At 42.9% G+C, this 23,088-nt stretch overlaps 1 protein-coding gene across 1 annotated transcript in view; it reads left to right on the forward strand.

Moving 5' to 3' along the window:
- Positions 1 to 23,088, forward strand: part of brf1b (BRF1 general transcription factor IIIB subunit b) — a 134,682-nt gene that overhangs the window by 79,831 nt on the left and 31,763 nt on the right. The window contains exons 13-16 of the mRNA XM_029733391.1: positions 7,920 to 7,981; positions 8,631 to 8,712; positions 9,321 to 9,373; positions 11,592 to 11,875. Coding sequence (XP_029589251.1) covers positions 7,920 to 7,981; positions 8,631 to 8,712; positions 9,321 to 9,373; positions 11,592 to 11,875 — 481 coding nt within the window. The remainder of the gene's footprint in view (positions 1 to 7,919; positions 7,982 to 8,630; positions 8,713 to 9,320; positions 9,374 to 11,591; positions 11,876 to 23,088) is intronic.

A 23,088-nucleotide genomic window follows, 5' to 3' on the forward strand; every position in this document is an offset into this window, starting at 1 on the left:
TTGCCCATCTATAAATAGTCCAAACAATTACCTCATCCCCTACTGTATTTATTTATTTATTTTGCTCCCTTGCACCCCAGTATTTCTACTTTCTACTTTGCACATTCACCTACTGCAAATCTACAATTCCAGTGTTTTTAATTGCTATATTGTATTTACTTCGCCACCGCAGCCTTTTTATTGCCTTTATCTCCCTTATCTCACCTCATTTGCTCACATTGTATATAGACTTGTTTTTGTACTGTATTATTGACTTTATGTTTGTTTTACTCCATGTGTAACTCTGTGTTGTTGTATGTGTCGAACTGCTTTTCTTTATCTTGGCCAGGTCGCAGTTGTAAATGAGAACTTGTTCTCAACTTGCTTACCTGGTTAAACAAAGGTAAAAATAAAAAAAATAAAAATACACCATGATCCGCTCTCCGCTAATATTTCACTCTGTGTTCTTTGAGGTGAAACGAGCTCTTATAGCTCTTATAACCATTACTAGGCAATTTGCTGCAAACGTAATATCATAACACGTTTTGGTAAATTTGGGGGATATTTGTATTATTTTAATCATAGTTAGGCTAATTATATTCACGTGTGTGTCTGTGTGTTTGTTTGTCTGTGTGTGTGCGTTTGTTAGTTACGACAGGAGTGCCAAGGCTGATTCATGTATAATTCATAATTATTTACATAATTTGTTATGTAATTTGGGACAGTGCTCAGTCAAGTGTACAGCTGTAGCTGGAGCACACTCTTCCTTGAAATATGCTGACTGTCGAAGAGTCAGCCTTACTGTAGGCCTGTTCTAATGCGGCCTGTTCCAAGCCTGGGTGCTATCATGCCACTCCTTGCCACTCCTTCTTTGGCTTGAATGGCAGCATGGATAAGGCATGAACATAAACAGTTCTGGGATCAGGCTAGCCTGTTCCCTTGTCTTGGTTAGTGGTAGTACCTAGCTCAGTGATTCCCAAACTGTCGTAGGGGGCACGAAGGGGTTGGCGGGGGGGCGCAGCGCCTACAACACCTAGTCATTCAAGGGTTTTTCTTATTTTCACTATTTTATACATTGTAGAATAATAATGAAGACATCAAAACTATGAAATAACACATATGGAATCATGTAGTAACCAAAAAAGTGTTTAACAAATCATAATATAAGTAGCCACCCTTTGCCTTGATGACAGCTTTGCACGCGCTTGGCATTCTCTCAACCAGCTTCATGAGGAATGCTTTTCCAACGGTCTTGAAGGAGCTCCCACATATGCTGAGCGTAGTGGTGGCAGCTTCATGCTGTGGAGATGTTTTTCAGTGGCAGGGACTGGGAGACTAGTCAGGATCGTGGGAAAGATGAATGGAGCAAAGTACAGAGAGATCCTTGGTGAAAACCTGCTCCAGAGCGCTCAGGACCTCAGACTGGGGCGAAGGTTCACTTTCCAACAGGACAACGACCCTAAGCACACAGCCAAGACAACACAAGAGTGGCTTTGGGACAAGTCTCTGAATGTCTTTGGGTGGCCCAGCCAGAGCCTGGACTTGAACCCGATCTAACATCTCTTGAGAGACCTGAAAATAGCTGTGCAGCGACGCTCTCCATCCAACCTGGCAGAACTTGAGAGGATCTGCAGAGAAGAATGGGAGAAACTCCCCAAATACAGGTGTGCCAAGCTTGTAGCGTCATACCCAAGAAGACTGGAGGCTGTAATCGCTGCTAAAGGTGCTTCAACAAAGTACTGAGTAAAGGATCTGAATACTTATGTAAATGTGATATTTCAATAGATTTTTTTTTTTAAATGTGCAAACATTTCTAAAAACCTGGTTTTTGCTTTGTCATTATGGGGTATTGCGTGTAGATTGCTAAGGGAAAATCACTGTAATGCATTTTAGAATAAGGCTGTAATGTAACAAAATGTGGGAAAGGTCAAGGGGTGTGAATACTTTCCGAATGCACTGTATTAGTCCTAATTTTACTGTAGCATAGGCTATTCTGCAGCAAATGTACCTGTCACAAGAAGAAAAGCTTCTAGCTGATGAGATGATACATGCATTGTGAACTGCATTCTATACTGAGATGAGCTGTCTGTCCCCACGCAGAGCGTTGATGACTGATCATGCAGATAGTAGAGCAGAGGTTGTAGAGAAGCCAGATTTATATATCGCATATCATTGAACAGTTCCATTTCACATCATGCTGTTCATAGAAATAATGTATTATAATTTATGCTCTGATCAAATTGTGTGACATGCTGTCTAACTATGCTAAATCCAAATTATTAATAATGGTCGATCTTAATCTGGATTGGTTGATTCCAGTATCTGATGGGTTTAAAGATATTTGTACTGATCTAAATCTAACTCGGCTGATAACTAAACCAACTCTCCCCAACTTTAAACACCCTGAAAAATCTTCTCTCTTCGATATTATTCTAAGAAATACCCCTTATGAGTTTACAGCCAATGGGATATATCAGTTCAGTTACCATTGTCCCATTGCCTGCATAAGAGATGTTGCAGATGAACATGCACCGCACAAAATGCTAAGGGTGAAAACAGTTCTAATCCTTGGTTCACGCATAAATTGTCTGAAATTACAGGAAAAACATTTAGTTTGGGCTAACGCTAGACTGACTGATTCTACATCAGATTGGCAGTCCTTCAGACAATTGAAAAATAAATGTCTATATCTGGTTAGAAAAGCAAAATCAACATATTTATTTAATTGTGTATCGGAGAGTGGTGGTAATCCAGCTAACTTCAGGAAAGTGGTGAAATCTTTCAAACAAAACTACACCCCCTTCTTGCCCCAGCAGATTTTGACAGCCTCTGGTCCCATACTAAACAAAATGTACAATTGTAGTGCATTTTGCTTCAGCTGGCAACGTATTTGAAAGGATAATCTCTAAAAATTGATATCATTCTACTAGAGTCCTCTAGTCACCTCAGAACAGATTGTAGAGAATGATGCACTAACAGACTCACGTACTTTATTTTCATTTCATCTACTTGATATCTATGATGTGTAGTAAGTGCTTTGCTAAAGATTGATGTTTTTAAAAAATCCATATGCGCTGACTCACTTAATCCCTTTTTACTGCAGCACTCTGCACCAGTTATTGTAGAACCATTGACCCATATTTTTTACTTGACAATTGTTTCTACATTTACATTTTAGTCATTTAGCAGACGCTCTTATCCAGAGCAACTTACAGTAGTGAATGCATACATTTATTTATTTTTCCCACCCGTGGGAATCGAACCCACAACCCTGGCGTTAAAAACACCATGCGCTGCAAACACCATGCTCTACCAACTGAGCTACAGGGAAGGCTAGTGTTATCCCTAAAATCTGGAAAGCAGCACATGTCCTCCCCCTACATAAAGGAGGAGATCCTTCTGACTTAGATAACTACTGTCCAATCTCCAAATTATCTTGTCTTTCCAAAGTTTTAGAATCCCTGGCCAACTGTCAGCTAAGAATTTTTTTAACTTCTCACTCTATTCTTAATGTGCACCAATTCAGTTTTAGACCTGGACACCATTTCAGCTGCTACGCTTGTTTTACATGATGTTTTGAATTGTTTAGATCATAAAAATCATTGTGCTGCCTTATTTATAGACCTTTCCGAGGCCTTTGACACTGTTGACCAAAACACTCTCATTCAAAGGTTGAGTGAAATAGCCTGGATCAGGCTTCTTGCATGTGGTTTGAGAATCGTCTGTCAGATAGGACTCAATACGTGATTTCTGATGGTGTCAAGTCTAGTTTCCTGGATATTACGAAATATCGGCAGGGATCGGTACTAGGGCCTGTTCTCTTTACAATTTAATAAATAATATTGGTCTATCTGTTATGCAGACGACACCGATATGTATGCCATTACCCCAACTGTTGACCAGGCTATGTTAGAGATGCAATGTGACTTTGTTGCCTTACAGAAAGCCCTGGTTTGTTTAGAACTTGTACTTAATGCAGGTAAGACTAAATATATGTTGTTCTCCAATTCTTACAAAAAAGTTTCAAATGGACTACATATTTATTCATTGGATGGTTCTCCCATCGATCTGGTTCCCTCCTATAAATATCTGAGCATTTGGATTGACAAAGAATTAATGTTTAAAAAATATATATGGATGAGCTAGAAATAGATCTTGCCTCTCCCTAAATAGTAGGAAGCAGATTGTACAGTCAACTTTCCTGCCAGTTCTTGACTATGTTGACACCATTTACCAGATTGCATGAGCCACTACTCTTAAACCTTTGGATGCCGTCTACCATAGCGCCCTTCGCTTTATCACAGGTGACTGTTTTAATACTCACCACTGCATCCTGTATCAAAAGGTTGGCTGGTCCTCATTAAAGTCCCGTAGATCACTTCTACTCAAGATTCCAGTTTACTTAACTTTGTTTCTAACGTATAAAAGAATGAGCTACCAAACCTGCTTGAAGGATTGGTTAACTATTTAGGTCCCTCTGGTCTCAACCATTTAGCTAAATCCTCCTTTAGTTTTAGTTCCCCCCAATGTTGAAATAACCTAAAAAAAATCCTTGCATCTTAATTCCCTGGTGCAGTTTAGGACTCTGGTGTTGAATGAATTAATTGCAGTTGTTTCGATTGATTGTAGTGGTTTATTTGTAGAAATTGTGGTGTTGAGGTTGTGCCTTGTGGTTATTTTTATTCTTCTTGTTTTATTTGTAATGTACATTTATCTTCCTGTTTGTGAGAAAATGGTTGTACTTAGGTCACCATTGGGAACCAGACACTGGTCTCAATTGGGCTACCCGGAATAAATAAAAGGTCATAAAAATGAACATTTATTCATCCCAGGAAACAGGAGTGGGTTTGGGCGGTAAATCTCGGTAACCAGGTTCTCGCTATTAAAGTCTTTACCCTTTGGAACTTTCTCACCATCAATGTTCGAATATTGGAAATATCAGTTCCACTCCTCACTCCGAGCAAGCAGTCCACACACAGTCACACACACACACACACACACACACACACACACTGTATTCCTATCTGCACGCTACATCGCCCTGTGTCTGTGCAGCTCTGTACTGCCTTGTTGTTGACCCCAAGACGGCCCCTGAACGTGCAGGGAGTCATTTCTGTGCCTGTGTGCATTTGTGGCTAACGCTTACTGGCAGCCCCAACTCCAATCTTACCCAACAGACAGTCTGGCCACTGGGACCCCCTGCCAATATGCTGGAAATATATGCTGGAAACAATCTTGCTCTGCTCTGCTTTTTATTGCCCCCTTGCACTTCTCTTTTCATGTCTGTCTTTGGGTTTTTCTCTCTCTCTCTCTCTCTCTCTCTCTCTCTCTGTCTCTCTCTCACTCTCTGTCTCTCTCTGTCTGTCTCTCTCTGTCTCTGTCTCTGTCTCTCTCTCTCTCTCTCTCTCTCGCCCTCCATTGAATTGGAAGTTAATTGAAAATAATGTCATTGAATGGAATACACAATGGAATTGATTGAACATACAGAACGTTAGAGAGTCTGAGGTATGGAAGCTTTGTTGCCGTTATACATGGAAGCACAGTCCAAAGATGGTAGCTGCCTGTGACTAGATCTGTCACCAAGGAGACTCTATATTGCTGTGTCATTTGGATTGAAATTCACAGTGACACATGGATAGATAATCCCCAGATCTGTAAATTAATCTCTCTCTCTCTCTCTCTTTCTCTCTCTCTCTTTCTCTCTCTCACACACACACACACACACACACACACACACACACACACACACACACACTCTCACACACACTCTCACACACAGACTCAGTCTCTCTCTCTCTTTGTTTCTCTCTTTCTCTGTCCCCCACAACTGCTATTTTCATCACAGTATGACGTCCTGTATCAGTCGTTGCAGTGTCCCATCCAAACCCCCCAAATGACAGCATAATGAAGGCACTAAGATGGCTGACAGATTGTGACCCATATCTAGGCTGCTATTTCTCATGATGGGTTTCCACCAACCCCGTTCTCAGGCTTTCCCTTGATCTTCTTGGCAGCCTGGCACACACGGCTCATTCTTTTGAATGCTCGTTTCTGGTTGCCTGTTTCTGTTGCAAAGCTATCAATTGAGATCTATGCTACGTGGCTACTTATGTAGCGAAGAAGGTGTCTTATACCTTATAGGCCCACATCTAAATAACATATGGCTCTTCCCAAAAAGAGCTTCTAAACCAGGAAGTTTCCCCAGTGTTTATGATGATGTCATCTCCCTAAGTCTACTATTACAACATTCAACATTTACCGAACCTGCTTAAGAACAACGGCATAGGTCCCTGTTAGTAGATATTGCGCTAAGCTGTTAAACTATCCCAGTCTCGTTATTTTCATAGCTCTTAATGATCCAGCAAACCTTGTCTTTATCACACAAAATAAGTATTTTAAGTCAGGAGAGTCTCAGAAACGGAGGAAAGCGATCCTGGCATAAGAATGTCAGGGATGATGCCTCTTTTAGAAATGGAAGCCGTTGGAAGAGTTTGAAAAAGAAAGATGGGTCAAATGAGATTGTGCGCTGCTGGTTTTGAAGTTGCTCTGTTGTCACAAACCGTTGCTTAGTGACAGTTTATTGAGCTGAAATGAACTATGGGGACAGGAGATTCTTATTTAGATTCTTATTTAGGTAGGCCTATTTGTGTTGTTTGGTTATAGTGGTGTCCTGGTCACACATACAGTCCTTCTATGTAAACAGTATGTGGACTGTATGGAGAGTATTTCTACTGTATCACTTTTGAGATTGTTACCCTTTTTCGCTTAGAGGTCAGATCTCTTATGCCACAAGTAAACTTTCTATAGTTTTTTTCCTCAGTTCTACCTTTGGACTTTAACTATTCATAGAGGGATATAGGCACTTTGGAATTCAATATTTCTTAGCTTGTTGAAATAAGAATTTGCCATTTTAATCTGCTCCAAATGCAATTTCTCATTTGAACAAGGGGGATATTTGTTTCCTTACCTTAAAATAAGTCTTTGGATAAGGAATGTCTGCAATCCACACTTTTTTTTTATATTAGCATTTCCTAACCAAAACCCCATGTAAATCAATATCCCCAATTTGCCCAAATCATTTCAGACTCAGATGTCCATATTTAACCCATGTTAAGCTACTGATAAACGTGAGCATATTGATGAACTGCATCACACAATATGAATATGTAATGGTGTCAGTCATTATACCAGGCTCTCTATGTATTTCCCTTGTATCTGCCTGAATATGCAACATTATAATGGGTGCTGCAGATTAATACAAAACACACATTGCAGTGGAAGACAATTCCAAAATCTCTCCAAATAAAACAAAATCCTCTCAGCTCTCACCGCTAAGCCTGTTACGACAATTACAGTATACCACAAAGGCGGCCCGGGGTCCGCCTACATTATTGATGCAACTTGGGTAAATACTAAACAGCGTAGCATCGCATTGTCTCAGAGACTCTGAACACTCCAGACTCCAGCGAGGCGGAGAAGATTATCTCTCTGTTTCAAAATGGCCTCCCTCTCCAATGAATTACCTGACTGCGCAGTAATCACAGAGTCACGCCTGAAGGCATGCAAGGTTCCGAGGGCACCAAAAGAAAATGGGGAAATCATTATCAGATAATCAAGCCTTTTGCCCCTTCCCCCCCGTCCCCCTGGATACATTGAAATCAAGTCCCTGTCAAATAAAATAAAAAAAACTGTGCCCTCTTTATTAAAAACGGGAAAACAGGAGGCTTTGGTTGCATTCCAAGTACCACCCTATGCCCTATATAGTCCATTACTTTTGACCTGAGCCTTATGGTCAAAACTAGTGCACTATATTGGGGATAGGGTGTCATTTGGAATGCTGCCATTGATACGACATTAAACGGAGCCCTGTCTTCCAGAAATGTGAAGACAAGTGTTGTTATTAGACTGGTAAATGTGTTGTTCTCTGTCTCTCTTCTCAGATGGCAAGTCGGAGAGCGGGGAATTGGACCTCGACGGCATCGACGATAATGAAATTGAGAGGGTATGCTCTTCCTCTTAAGTGCTTTTGAGATAAGAATACTTTTAACACAAATCATAATGATTTTGCTTTAAACACAAGCTTCCTCTACTTATGTCCCTTACATGAGAGCTTTTTTGTTGTTCAATATCCCAATTCCCCCCGAGTGCCAGCCGTTATGGGGCGGCAGGTAACCTAGTGGCTAGAGCGTTAGATCGAATCCCCTAGCTGACAAGGTCAAAATCTGGGGTTCTGCCCCTGAACAAGGCAGTTAACCCACTCACTAGCGGTCCTGGGGGGGGGGCTCCTGTGACAACAATTTTGGACCCCCTTGTGGCCCCCCTAAATGTGGAGTATGAAATAATTTTTCCGGAACAAATTTTTGCTATCGTTCTTTTTTTACATCCGTTATTAGAAAGTGGCAATGATGATGATTATGAACATGGTCTTTTGCCTGCTAATGCCTGCTAATGCAGTGAAGAAAACGATATGACAACAATAACGTCTAATGTAACTGGCCCCTCTAACAGTACAACTGGCCCCAGGGATTCGAACTAGCAACATTTTAATTACTGGCCCTACGCTCTAACTGCTAGTCTACGTGCTACCTACCCTAGCACTTTACCCTTGTAGCACCTTACTAAAACCCTTACTTCCCCCTTCCTTCTTGCAGTATATCCTCAACGACAAAGAAGTGAGAGTTAAGACGGATCTGTGGATGAAGCAGAATGAGGAATATCTGAGGGAGCAGAAAGGTGAGCGAACAGACAAAGGCAAAACCTCTCATGCCCTATTCAAAATTCACATATTCATATTGATCCACAGTTCCCGAACAGGTTTTCATATTAGCCAGCTCTGTAATGAACCAATTGTTCCCAATCCTCAATGGTCAAAAATGTTTGTTTAAGATTTTCTGCTGTCTTCATGGTCATAAACCTCTTTGTTGAGCATTTAAGTACTTGTACGTCCCTTCAATATATTTATTTATGTTAATTTATATTAATTCACCCTCGCCCAGTTGAACCAATGGAATTTATTAGGCTGTTATCTTGTTGTAAGTGGCTTAATAGCTAGGGCCACCAAAAAAGTATGTGTCCTAAATGACGCCCTATTCCCTTTATTGTGTACTACCTCCTATAAGGCACTTGTCAAAAGTAGTGCACTATATAGGGAATATGATGCCATTTTGGGACGCATCCTCTATTCCCTCTGAAATACAGCTGTGGCTAAGTCTTCTATTCTATCAGTACCAGAATACAGTAATTACTTATACTATACTATTGTCTATACATAATGACCTATTCAGTCCTTACTGTCTATTGTAGAGGGGATATATCCAGTTGTTTTGATCTTGGTTTTTTAGAAAAGGAGGAGAGGATAACTAAAGAGAAAGAGCAAGGGACCTACAAGGAAAAGGTAAGGAATCGAAGGGTGGATATGGTGTGTGTGTCTCGGTCTGTCTGGGTTTTATATGCATTCGTTTCATGTGCATGCTTTAGCAGCTGTGTGCTCAAGAATTGGTGTGTGTGTGCATGTGTGTGTGTAGAGGTGGCCCTTCCTCGGTCCCGCGGCTGGCTACAGACACAGAACAGCTGTTTGTCTAGAGCTGGCGCATATTTTCAGTTTGAGCCAAATCAGCCTGTGCTCTGGTCTTCAGTTTCAATGCAGAGGCTCCAGAGACTATATGAATATGACTACTATGGCAGGGGTGCGCTAACCCTGCACTAACCTGTCACGCCATCTCCACATCTGCCCGCTTTCAACCCGGTCGGATTAGCCGTACTCTAGCAGAGTAGCAGACCGCCTAATGAGGTGCAGAAAGGACATGATACCTATTCCAGATGCTCAGGGGTGAAGTTAACCTTAGGTACAGATATAGGATCAGCTTCCTCTCCCCCAATATTAACCTTAACCATTACTAGAGAAGATGTAAAACTGGCCCAAGATCAGCGTCTAGCGGCACAACTACGGAGGAGGGGCTCAAGGTCCACAGTAGTTGGGGTCTCATTGTGGTCAAGGCAATGGGGGTTTTCCTTGTGCTGATACAGCGTTCTGTATGACAGAACGGATGGTGCACTATTTCCTATATAGTGCACTCATTTTGACCGGAGCCCTATAGGCCCTGTCAAAATTAGTAGTGCACTACATTAGGGTGCCATTTGGGACATAACCAAGGTCTTTCGGAAGATCACTTGAAAGTCACGGCCGACCGAGAGGCATGGAAAGGTTTCAGGGCCTACTGAGCTTCTGTCATCTCGCTAATCACAGACTTTTTTTAGGATGACATCATGCTTCCTGACCCCAAATAAAAAAGGCGTATCGTCCATGACTTAATACAATACTTAACTACCGTAATTTCCGGACTATTAAGCGCACCTGAATATAAGCCGCACCCACTGAATTTAAATTTCTTTTTTATTTTGAACATAAATAAGCTGCACATGTCTATAAGCCGCAGGTGCCTACCGGTACATTGAAACAAATGAACTTTACACAGGCTTTAATGAAACACGGCTTGTAACAAAAATAAATAGGCTTTAACGAAACACGGCTTGTATCAAAAACAAATAGACTTTAACGAAACACGGCTTGTAACAAAAATAAAAAATTAGCAGTAAGCTTAGTTGTCTTTTTGCACTGAGTCAATTCCTCACGCTGCTGTTTCCAACGTCTTATCATCGACTCATTAAGACCAAGCTCCCGTGCAGCAGCTCCATTTCCTTTTCCAACAGCCAGATCAATCGCCTTCAACTTGAAAGCTGCATCATATGCATTTCTCCGTGTCTTTGCCATGATGAGGGTGACAAAATGACTACCGTAATCAGAATGATGGGAAGTTTGAGAGTGCTCGATTTAATCTAAACAGTAAACAAAAAAGTTGTTTGACCTTAACCCGTTCGGCAATTTCATTGGTCTAATGAAAGCTTCATGCCGCCAAAAAACTGAGCACGTCACAGAATGTGTTTTTTTGGAGAGAAAAAATTGAAAGCGGAAAAAATCAATTGTTTAAGCCGCGGGGTTCAAAGCGTGGGAAAAAAGTTGCGGCTTATAGTCCGGAATTTACGGTAGCTACTGTTGTTATTACTATCAACAGCGATTCTAGTTAATGAGTTTAAAATTTGATACATTATCACTAATATCAATATATCAATCTGTGCATGTAACTCTCAACTTGGTGTCCCACGGCTTGCAATGTCCAACAGCTGAGTTCTCCATCTCTGGTTTTGGAGAGCTGCTGGGCTGGAACAAAAAAGTCTACAGGACCAGATTAGAGAATGCCAATCTATACATCTATCATATCTGATATAGTACTATGTACAGTATATCTGCATCACATTATTATGTCCCCCAAATTCCTCCTTAAATAAAATAATAGTAAAGGTCATCTTAATGCTTCCAGCAATCTAATGGATCTCATTCAACCGATGTTAAATTCCTCCCGACATATCAGGGGGGTATTCACTAGGAACCAAACGTAAGCAAATGGCTGAAATGGCGAGGGACTAACCTGAACTTGTCCAATAAGAAACGGTTGTTTTCGTTGCAGAACATTTTGCTCCGGTTTACTATGGTGTGCACTAATGAACACACCCCAGATCTTCTCAACTCTCCCCCGTCTCTCTTCCCCTTGCAGCCCAAGAAAACGTCCAAGAAGCGGGAGCCCATCCGTGCCAGTACGGCGGGCGAGGCCATCGAGAAGATGCTGGAGCAGAAGAAGATCTCCAGCAAGATCAACTACGACGTGCTGCGTGACCTTAACAGCAAGGGTGGCAGCGGCAACAGCAGCCCCGCCCGGCCAACCTCCACGGAAGAGCCACCCAGTGGCACCCCTGGGCGGAAGAGGCTGACCCGCCGCAAGAAGCAGCCCAACAAAACCAATATGGGCCTGGCCACCACCGCCAGCATCATGGGCAAGAGGTAAGAGGATTTCAACTAGAATTGTTAGAAGTAACCTAGCCTTCACATATGGATGACTGTCACTAACGTTTACATTTTAGCAGACGCTCTTATCCAGAGCAACTTACAGTAGTGAGTGCATACATTTACCTACTGGTCCCCCGTGGGAATCAAACCCACAGACCTGGCATTGTAAGCAGCATGTTCTACCAACTGATCCACATGGGAGAATTAGCTTGGGTTGAGCTAATTCTGTTCTCATTAGTAGGTCTGCAGGTTTTATTTCTTAAAGGGATATTTTTGGATTTGGGCAATGAAAGCCCTGTATCTACTTTCCCAGAGTCAGATGAACTTGTGGATACCATTTTTATGTCTACGTGCAGTTTAAGGAAGTGGCTTACTAGTGTTAAAGCAATTGCTAACAAGCTGTTACCATAGACTTCCAGTCATTGCGCTAACGTTTTTACACTGCTGCTACTCGTTGTTTATTATCTATGAATAGTCACTTTACCCCTACCTACATGTTCAAATTACCTCGACTAACCTGTACCCCCGCACATTGACTCGGTACCGGTACCCCCTGTATATAGCCTCGTTATTGTTATTTTATTGTGTTACTTTTTTATTTATAGATTTTTTTTAAACGTTTTAGTTTATTTATGAAATATTTTCTTAACTCTATTTTCTTAAAACTGCATTGTTGGTTAAGGGCTTGTAAGTAAGCATTTCAAGGTAAGGTTGTATTCGTCGCATGTGGCAAAAATTCGATTGGAGTTTGATTTGATTTGAATGCTATTCATGTGTGAATATAGGAGAAGGTACAGTAGTGAAATGCTAAGGTCAGGACTAGGCTTCGACAGAGAAGGAATTGGTGTGACATAGAAATGTTTAGATTGCGAAAAGTCCTTATGGTTGGAAAATATCTCAATAGCTGGGCTCTGAGAAGCACTTCTGGGATACAAAATGATACAAGGCTAATGCTGCTTATGATGCCTCTATCTTATCGAGGCATTAAACAGACAGGCTATTCAACAAGCCATTTTTATAATTTCCTGACAACATGGAAACACTTTCACATAACCACAGGAACCTGGCCCTTTTTACCACCAATAATAGGCACCAATTGTGGCGTAAAGTCCCCTATTGCCTCTGGAGGTGTTTAAATTGTACACCCTCCTCAGTCCCCCACTACCACTCACCCCCTTTCTGATCCCTAGGCTGGTTTGACGAAGACAAGCCAATCTTGCCCTCTGGACGTCATATCTGAGGTGTCCGTCTTCCCCCCCTCTCTCCAATTAATCCTCCAGTTGGACTCCAAATGTCCTTGTGAGAGATGTAATGAATGCGGAGCAGACGGAGCATGAGATCACGACTTCTGTTACTGACACGCCGCGGCAGACCATTTCTCATTTTGCCAATAATTTCTAGATCATGCCACGGCCACATTAATGATAATTAACATTTTGGTAATGAATTCTGAATTGGTAATGAAAATTAGATGTGAGGCACTGTTGGAGAGCTGATGAGTAGACTGCCGGTAGAATTACAAAGCCCCCATCACCTACCCTACCCCCCCTTCAGCAGGCTCAGGTGCCGGGGTCGGTACTATCTAGTCTCTGGTCAACTCCAACAGATTGGAGCTATCCCTTCAGGCCACATTTCTTCATCAAAAGGCAGATGCTGGGTTTATATTCAATTTTCTCCCACTAACAATGGATTGACTGCCATCAGTTATGAATATTATGTGTCCATGGAAGTAGAGCTCATTTGATGGAATCGTGTCACTTCTGGCTAATGAATTAGATACAAGCGTTAGGGTAGGATTTTTATGAACGTTGAAGACCTAGACATCATGTTTCAACTAAGTAGGGTCCAGCCTTTCATTCGTCATATTTAAGGTTGCACGTCTTCTATTGTTTGAGCACAAAGCCTTACAGTCTCATTGACTCATTGGTGCACTTGTGTCCCATCACTGCAACCTTGAAGTTGCTGAGGCTCTGGGCTTCAACCAAACAGACCCCCGGTTCTCAGAATGTGGTCAGCTTACGTGGGGGGAGGTGGGGAGTAGACGACGCGGAACTAATCAAATGTATTTATATAGCCCTTCTTACATCAGCTGATATCTCAAAGAAAAAACTCCCTAGAAAGGCCAAAAATCTGACAATGGACTCGAGTTTTAGTTCCAGTGCTACAGCAGCGGATCTGAGCCTCCTGCTGGAGTATGGGAAAGCATCCGGAACTCTGTCTATTGGGATGATGAGAGGGGGGTAGGATTAGTTTCCCTGTGTGCACTTTAGCTGGCCAGGGTTTGTCTAGCTTGGGCCTGCACCCTGAACTATAAGGTATGCCTGCCTCACTTCTGTGCTTAAAGCACCTTCTATTCCCGTCATTGAGAAACGGCTACGTTTTGTTTCTGTTTCGTACGTGTTTCCTCATTGGATTAAAACAAGAATGTGTGCATTTTTAATGCTCCCTCAACTTTATATCAGCATCTAGTATTGAATCACAGCAAGATATCTGAGACTGAGGGAACAGAGTGACTTTCTCTAAGTGTTTCTCTTGAATGTTTGAAAGCTAGCACTTGGTATGCGACTTGGTATCCCCGCATAACACATTTCAGTTTGTTGTCACATAAAATGCTCAGTGCTTGTCATTGTGATGCATCTTACATTAGTCGGAGGCAAGATTGCTCTTTTTAAAGTTGTTGCTGCCTCCCATTTGTATGAGGAACCGCGGTGCAAGTCGAGCTTGTGGGATTCAGGTGGCTTAGCCTGCTCTTGGATCCAGCTGTTATACCTGGTACCTCAGAGCGTGCGTTGTGTTTTAAAAGCCCTTAGAGGAAAGGAGTAGAAATGGAGAGGGGAGCCTGACAGTAAATCCATTGTCGGCTGTGATCCTGTTGGTTAGTGTGCCGCCGCGCTTACACAACCCCCCCTCCCCCCCCCCAGACTCCTTCTCCTCGGATGACGCACAGCTAGTGTTGTTGATCATATTATCCTAGCCTCCCCATCCCCCCCGCTCAGAGCTGAAAACTTTGTCACTGAATTGAAATACTTTCTTAGACACAAAGTTGGAACAGTCTCTGATGCATGTTTTTTCCCCATCTCACTTGTATTGAACCAGGTCAATTCATTGAGAAGTTGTTTTCATCTGCATTAATGGCCCGGCAAGATGAAACTCTTTTCTCACTGACAGAACTGGAGCTAACTGTCCGAGTCTGAACGTTCTCAGCTATCCATGGTGCTCTCTCACTCGCAGAGCAGACTCTTAGAATTCATTTTCTGTCTCGAATTCAGACACTCTGAACACTGAAACTTTCCCACAGCCACAGATCACAAGAAGTCTCAACCCTCCCTTTCACTACAAGTCCTCCACCAGCTGCCAGACGAAGCCCCCTCCGCGCCCACCAAACTAACAAAGATGGAAAAGCGCTCTTCCTGAGAGGGCAAAACTAATTACCCTGTAGTTCTTTGTCCCTCATCAACTCCTCCCTCCCGCTCCATCCCTTGCTATTTATGAAAGCTGCAATCCCTGACAAGTCAAGGTTGGTTGTTTTAAGTGTAAATTCAAACGAACGGTGGCAGAAAAGTCTGTGTGCTGATCTCTTTTCAGGGAGTCCCACAGGATCCTCTCAACTGTACCCTTTATTTGACCTTGATATGATTTTCGTTTTACTGGTAGCATTCGGGACCAGTGACACAGCAGGAAACTTCAGCAGACACACAGAGTTGTTCTGCATTTGAAAGGGCTCGTAATTCCAGCCTCCCGAAGACCTTTTTGCTCCTGACTAGCTTTCGATACAATACAATACAATACAATAATGTCAACCTGGGGTCAGGCGTGTTTGTTTGTGCCTTTATCAACCTCGCAAAGGTCAAAGTTTGGAGCAAGAAGCACAGGCTGTCTCGTCTCACGCTGGCCAGAAATAGCAGCCCAGGATCTGGGGCACCCTGATGTGTTTTGCAGGGTTCGTCTCTGGGAGATTGCCTCTCGCCTTCTCCCCCTCAAACTATCTCCAATTTCCTCTTGAAATGTCATCATTTCCATCCGGCTGCTACTTTTCCCTCTGCTGTGACTCTCCCTCCCCCTTTGCCTGCTAACCCACTCCCAGCACCCGTGCGAAATGCTACCTCTGCAAACCAACAGATGACACAGATGCTCTGGGATGCCCATCCGGTTGCTGTTGAGGGGACCTGTTATGGAGGCACCCGGGTGTGGAATGTGCTGTGGCTGTGTCTGAATGATGCACCATACAGCCAGACCCCCTGGTAGGCTCCCCTAGACCACCACCCCCTTCCATGCCCTCTAGCACAGCCCCCAAGCACAGCCCCCGTCAACTCTCCACAGCATCACTGTCATGTCGTGCCACATCCCCAGTATCGCTGCATTGGTAAACACTGGAGTTGTTGACAGATGATTTCCCCAGAGGGCAGGATCTGGCCTATCGGTGTCTCCCTGAGCCATGCCTGTGGGGAGCGGAGGGAAGGCACGCGAGCAGACCCTGTCTCCACCCGTAGGCAGGAAAGGACTTGCAGAGTGACATGTGTGCAGAACAGGACCTGGATGTCTGGCTGTGTGAGCTTTTCTTTCCTATGGACTATACAGATCACATAGCAGACTCTGTAATGTTTAGTCTGCATAATGCACCAGAGAGCTCTTTTCCTGAGATGTATTTTCCGGAACGCCTGGCATTCTTTCTGTTGTCAAACAGTCTGAGGGATGGCTCAAGCTCGTAGATACATTTCTTATGTCAGTAAATCCCTGCCCACGCACCACTCTCGCAGTGCCTCCCCTGTCAGGGGCAGCCACTTATTTGTGTTTGGAAGAATCCCAGCCTCTTCTTAGCCAGACAGTCACCGTCTCCCCCACTGGCACCCTTTATCCGTCTGTGCCATTGTGCGAAACAGCAGCTAGTCAGAGTCTTCTCTTAAAGATTAGCAGTGGAGACCGATGGTCGGGTGGAAGTCCTTCTTCAAAGGAACTTCCCTCAGCTGCACTGGCATCTGACCTCTCTGTAAAGTGAATGGTAACGGAGGTCATAGATGGCACACCCACTATTGTTCCACATTGTTGAGGGCAGTGATTTATCTGTAGCTTGTGGTCAGGCAGTCTGGAGGGCACCTTGATGTTTGAGCTCGAAAACCACTTCCTGCTCTTAGGAACAATGGCTGTGTCCCAACTCAAATCAAAGTGCACAGGATACAGCAGGTGTAAAACAGAACAGTGAGACACTTACTTGCAAGCTCTTTCCCAAAAATGCATTATTCAATATCAAGGTAAGATTAAATAATATAAAGTTAAAAAAACAAGAATAATACAAATATGAGAATGTAAGCTATATACAGGGTCAGTGCCACCACCATAATTTCAATATGCAGGGATACTGGAGTAGAGGTACATATGATATGTACATGTAAGCAGGGGTAAAAACATGACTGGTAGCAGGATAGACAATACAAATAAATGAATAACAATTATAGCAGCAAAGTTTGTGTGCAAGCGTGTCAGTGTCGGTGTATGTGAATGTTTGGGTAGAGGCCTGTTGGTGTGCATAGAGTCAGTGCAGATAGTCCGTGGGTGAGGGTGGGCAGCCATTGTTTAGCTGTTCAAGAGTCTTATTTCTTGGGGGTAGAAGCTGTCTTGGAGCCTGATGGTCCGAGACCTGATGCTCTGGTACCGCCTGCTGGATGGTAGGAGAGAACAGTCCATGAATGGGGTGGATAGAGTCTTTGGCAATTATTTGAGGCCTTCCTCAGACACCGCCTAGTATGAATAAGTAATAGTACCCCTATGGTACTGATAGGGCTCTGGTCCAAAGTAGTGCACTATGTAGGGAATAGGGTGTTATTTGGGAAGCGCCCAATGTGGCAAAGGTGGCTTGGACCATACAATCTCATTGGCTAGGAGCTCTTTGAGGGGATGCTACTTCAGTGGATGTAATTTTGTCAATTTTGCCTTCCATGCTAAACGTTAACACTTATTTAGGACGTATGAAGGAAATAGCTTTTTCACCATATGTATGGTGTGTATTAGTTCATGTTTATTGATTCATTCATGTTTATTATGTTTTAATTCATTTATTAGTGTGTACTCTTTATATCATAGACAATCAGCCATTCAATTGGCTACATTTGTTAATGTGATAGGCAATATAATCATTATTACATTTGGTACGTTTGCTCTTATTTACCAATGGTAAATTACATGAATTCCCTTTCACAAAAACAATCATTCACAACAACAAGCAGGTTGTTAACCATTTGAGGGAAGTCATGAATCCTCATAGACTCAGAGGTTGAACTGCTCAGGGCAACTGGCGAAGATAAATCACGGAGCCTTGATGCTGCAAATCTATCTATGTGGTGAGCCACACACATTTCTGTGCCGGCCCTCTTTCTCCATCTGCTTCTCTGCGTCAAGGGAAGGTGATGCAGACATTTCTTGTGTCTCAAGCTGTCTCCGTGGGAACTCCCTCCCACTCACCGGGTTGCCATGGGCACAGCTCTCAGCTGTAGTCCTACTAGATAGGCCTGGGCTGAACAGGCATTCTGACCACTGTTAGAGTAAATATTCAGTGCAGGATAATAATAAAGAAACTCCACCTCTTACCCTATTGTTTTGTTAGGGGTGGAGATTCATGTATAGAATGAGAACATGAGACTAAATGCAATTCAAGAACAGCCATTTGATATTACTGGCTGGCAGTGTAGTCGCAGTGGCCATAAAATCTCCCATGATCATGACCCTGTAAAACAACACATTTCACTGCACTTATCTGGTTTATGTGACAATAATAAAAATAAAAATAAATCTCAGATGATCAATGTTTTGCAGGGAAGGGCATGGTGAACAGTTCCCTAGTTCGCAATACTATTTGTGAATGTTATTGAGAGTTAGAAAAATGTAGAGGGGAAGCGTGTCTGGGGTGTAACTAAATCTCTCCCCGCTGCTGACCTGCTCAGTGGGAGCATCAGATAATCATCACTTGTTTCTTCCTCCATTCCAAAGATTCCCCATCTCATTCCTATCCCCGAGACCCTCCGTGCCCTCCAGAGTGTGTCTGCAGGAAACGTGATAAGGCCCGCTGGTCAGCCAGAGGAGGTGAAGTCACGTGTGCGGGGGAAAAACTGCTGATGCAAACCCGCGGCCCTTGGTCGGATTGCATCTGTATTCTTCCGGGGTAGCCCGTATCGGCTCTTGGATTGGAGACGTTGTACTACATCTTTAATGGCTTTATCCTTGGGGAAAGGGATGGCTGCATGTTCTCTGAGCCAGCCCCCCCCCCCCCCGAAAAAGGTTAGAATCCGTAACCTCGCTCTTCAGTGCTGATAGTGGAGTGTGAAAGCGGCAGTGCGCTGGAACATGCCAGAAGGCCTCACTTCTGGCATGTTCCAGCCGATAGCACTATCCTCCAGGCTGTCCCTGGCCGTCTGCCTCCCTTCTGCCTCGCACTAGGTGGCTTTAGCCAGCGCTCTACATATTGGCTCTGACTGGCCGTGCCGCAGGAGCGTTTTTCCAGACACTCGGACACAGTGGTGGCGCTCCGAGGCTCCTGCTAGCCCGTTGGGCCCACGCCCCACAGGTCATCCGCCTCCATCCACCAGAGAGTGAGGGACCTGGCAATACTCGTGTTCCATCTGTGCTCCCCCCTCTGCAGGAAGGCAATGGGGGAAAATAATCAGGGTGTGGCCCCTTCATACTGGTACCCACACCAGCTGGACAGCAAGGACCAGTCCTAAGCTAGTCACATTGTGGGTGATCACTGCTACTACCACCACCCACTGTGGTATGGTCGAGTGCACACTCCCTTCAAATATATTTATATCCACACATCTGCTGTGTGATATTGGCTCCAGTGAAATATGAATTCCCTTCCCCCGCTGTCAGATTGAATTGACAAGCATTATTGACGTGGTGACATATGGGCCTGCCTGGAAAAAGCTCTCGCTCTGAACCAATGGAGGGGAGGGATGTTCTAATAGCACCACCACACATTTTACAGTCAAGTCCAATGGCTGTCATTTAAATGCTTGCTGCAAAGCCCTCTAATATGTATCTCTTAACTGTAGAAGCGTTACATTTCTCTCACTGATATTTAAAAAAAATATATATATATTTAACTAGGCAAGTCAGTTAAGAACAAGTTCTTATTTACAATGACAGCCTACCGGGGAACAGTGGGTTAACTGACTTGTTCAGGGGCAGAACAACAGATTTTTATGTTGTCAGCTCGGGGATTCAATCCAGCGACCTTTTGGTTACTGGCCCAACGCTCTAACCACTAGGCTACCTGCTGCCCCCAATTTATAACTGTGACGAAGTTTCCATGTTCCCATTATTGATCTGAGCTCAGATTTTCTTTAAAAAAATGCATTACTTGTGTTACTTATGTTACTTTGACTTACAAAGCCTTCAGTCTAAGGCCTGAATCTTGGTAATACCCTAACCGACCCACATCTCAGACAGACATAACTCTAACAAAATATCAGTACAAATAAAATACACATTTTAAGCAGATGGGAACACCCATCCAACCCTGCCTAGCCCCCCATCTCAGAGGGGGGTACAAGGGGGAGCTTGGAGAAGCCTAGGAATTAATGATATAATTAACTGGCAGATCTGTCTTTGGTGTACTCGCTCCATTAGAGCTTGTATTGACCATCTGACTAAAGGCTGAGAGGGCACCTGCGGTGCACAGGGCGGGCACATTTGGGCGTGGTTCCTATGCCAGCCAATTCCACTGGAAGATTCCTTTCCCCTTTTGGGTGACCCCCGTTTCACACCAGTGGTCCCATCTCCCCCTTTTACCTCAAAAGATGTTCCTCCATCCTGGTTTCAAATATGATGAAATGAAAGTCGAGGCTCAATTCAATTTAACCTGCAGTACAGTCTTTATGTAGTATCTTTTTCCCCATGGTCAAATTAAATAAATTCATATTTTTGTTACATTAGCCTATGAATGTCCTGCTTAACATAATGTTTGTGTCATCGCAAATGTTATTAATATTTTTTATTTAACTAGGCAAGTCATTTAAGAACAAATGACTTGCAAGCTTCTGCTATAAACTAAACTCGGATGAAAGCAAAATATATATCTGTCATAGGCATTGAAAGGGACAGACCAAGGCGCAGCGGGTATAGTGCTCATCTTCTTACTTTATTTTGATTAAAGTGAACACTTAAACAAAAATACTAACAAATGACAAAACGACAGTTCCGTAAGGTACAAGACTATAACGGAAAACAACCACCCACAAACCCAAAGGAAAAAACAGGCTGCCTAAGTATGGCCTCCAATCAGAGACAACAAAAAACACCTGCCTCTGATTGGAAACCATACTCGGTCCAACATGGAAAAAGAAACATAGAAAACTAGAACCAAAAACCCCTAGAACCTAAAAACCCCAAAACACACAAAACAAACACCCCCTGCCACGCCCTGACCATACTACAATAACAAATGACCCTTTTACTGGTCAGGACGTGACAATATCACAACTATTTATTATTTCTAAATTATTATACACTACTGTTTTTGAAAGAAAAGCACATTTTTTGTCCATTTAAAATAACATCAAATTGATCAGAAATACTGTGTAGACATTGTTAATGTTGTAAATGACTATTGTAGCTGGAAACGGGTGATTTTTAATGGAATATCTACATAGGCGTACAGAGGCACATTATAGGCAACCATCACTCCTGTGGCACGTTGTGTTAGCTAATCCAAGATTATCATTTTAAAAGGCTAATTGATCATTAGAAAACCCTTTGCAATTATGTTAGCACAGCTGAAAACCGTTTTGCTGATTAAAGAAGCAATAAAACTGACCTTTAGACTAGTTGAGTGTCTGGAGTATCAGCATTTGTGGGTTTGATTACAGGCTCAAAATGGCCAGAAACAAAGCCCTTTTTTTTATTATACCTTAATTTAACTAGGCAAGTCAGTTAAGAACAAATTCTTATTTTCAATGACAGCCTAGGAACAGGGGCAGAACAACAGATTTTTACTTTGTCAGCTCACGGATTTGATCTTGCAACCTTTCGGTTACTAGTCCAACACTCTAACCACTAAGCTACCTGCCGCCCCCTTTTTTCTGAAACTCAGTCTATTCTTGTTCTGAGAAATGAAGGCTATTCCATGCGAGAAATTACCAAGAAACTGAAGTCCTCAACTGGCAGCTTCATTAAATGTTACCCGCAAAACACCAGTCTCAACGTCAACAGTGAAGAGGCGACTCTGGCCTTCTAGGCAGAGTTGCAAAGAAAAAGCCATATCTCAGACTGGCCAATAAAAGGAAAAGATTACGATGGGCAAAAGAACACCGAAACTGGACGGAGGAACTCTGCCTAGAAGGCCAGCATCCCAGAGTCGCCTATACACTGTTGACGTTGAGACTGGTGTTTTGCGGGTACTATTTAATGAAGCTGCCAGTTGAGGACTTGTGAGGCGTCTGTTTCTCAAACTAGACAATCTAATGTACTTGTCCTCTTGCTCAGTTGTGCACCGGGGCCTCCCACTCCTCTTTCTATTCTGGTTGGAGACTGTTCTGCAACGGGAGTAGTACACAGCATTGTTCGAGATCTTCAGTTTCTTGGCAATTTCTTGCATGGAATAGCCTTCATTTCTGAGAACAAGAATATACTGATTAGTTTCAGAAGAAAGTTATTTGTTTCTGGCCATTTTTGAGCCTGTAATCGAATCCACAAATTCTGATGCTCCAGATACTCAACTAGTCTAAAGAAGGACAGTTTTATTGCTTCTTTAATCAGAACAACAGTTTTCAGCTGTGCTAACATAATTGCAAAAGGGTTTTCTAATGATTAATTAGCCTTTTAAAATGATAAACTTAGATTAGCTAACACAACGTGCCATTGGAACACAGGAGTGATGGTTGCTGATAATGGGCCTCTGTATGCCTATGTAGATATTCCATAAAAAAAAATTGCCCGTTTCCAGCTACAATAGTCATTTACAACATTAACAATGTCTGCACTGTATTTCTGATCACTTTGATGTTATTTTAATGGACAAAAAAATGATTTTCTTTCAAAAATAAGGACAATTCTAAGTGACCCCAAACGTTTGAACGGTAGTGTATATTATACATTTTCCTATACATTCAGAGCAACAAATAAGGCACGCAATAGCTCACTTTTGGCATTTTCCGACAGTCCATTCACCTCTCTCAGACAGCATGTTGTTTATGCTGTTACAGTGGAATGGGGCTATT

Source organism: Salmo trutta, chromosome 35, assembly GCF_901001165.1.
Source record: "Salmo trutta chromosome 35, fSalTru1.1, whole genome shotgun sequence".
NCBI classification, from domain to species: Eukaryota; Metazoa; Chordata; class Actinopteri; order Salmoniformes; family Salmonidae; genus Salmo; species Salmo trutta.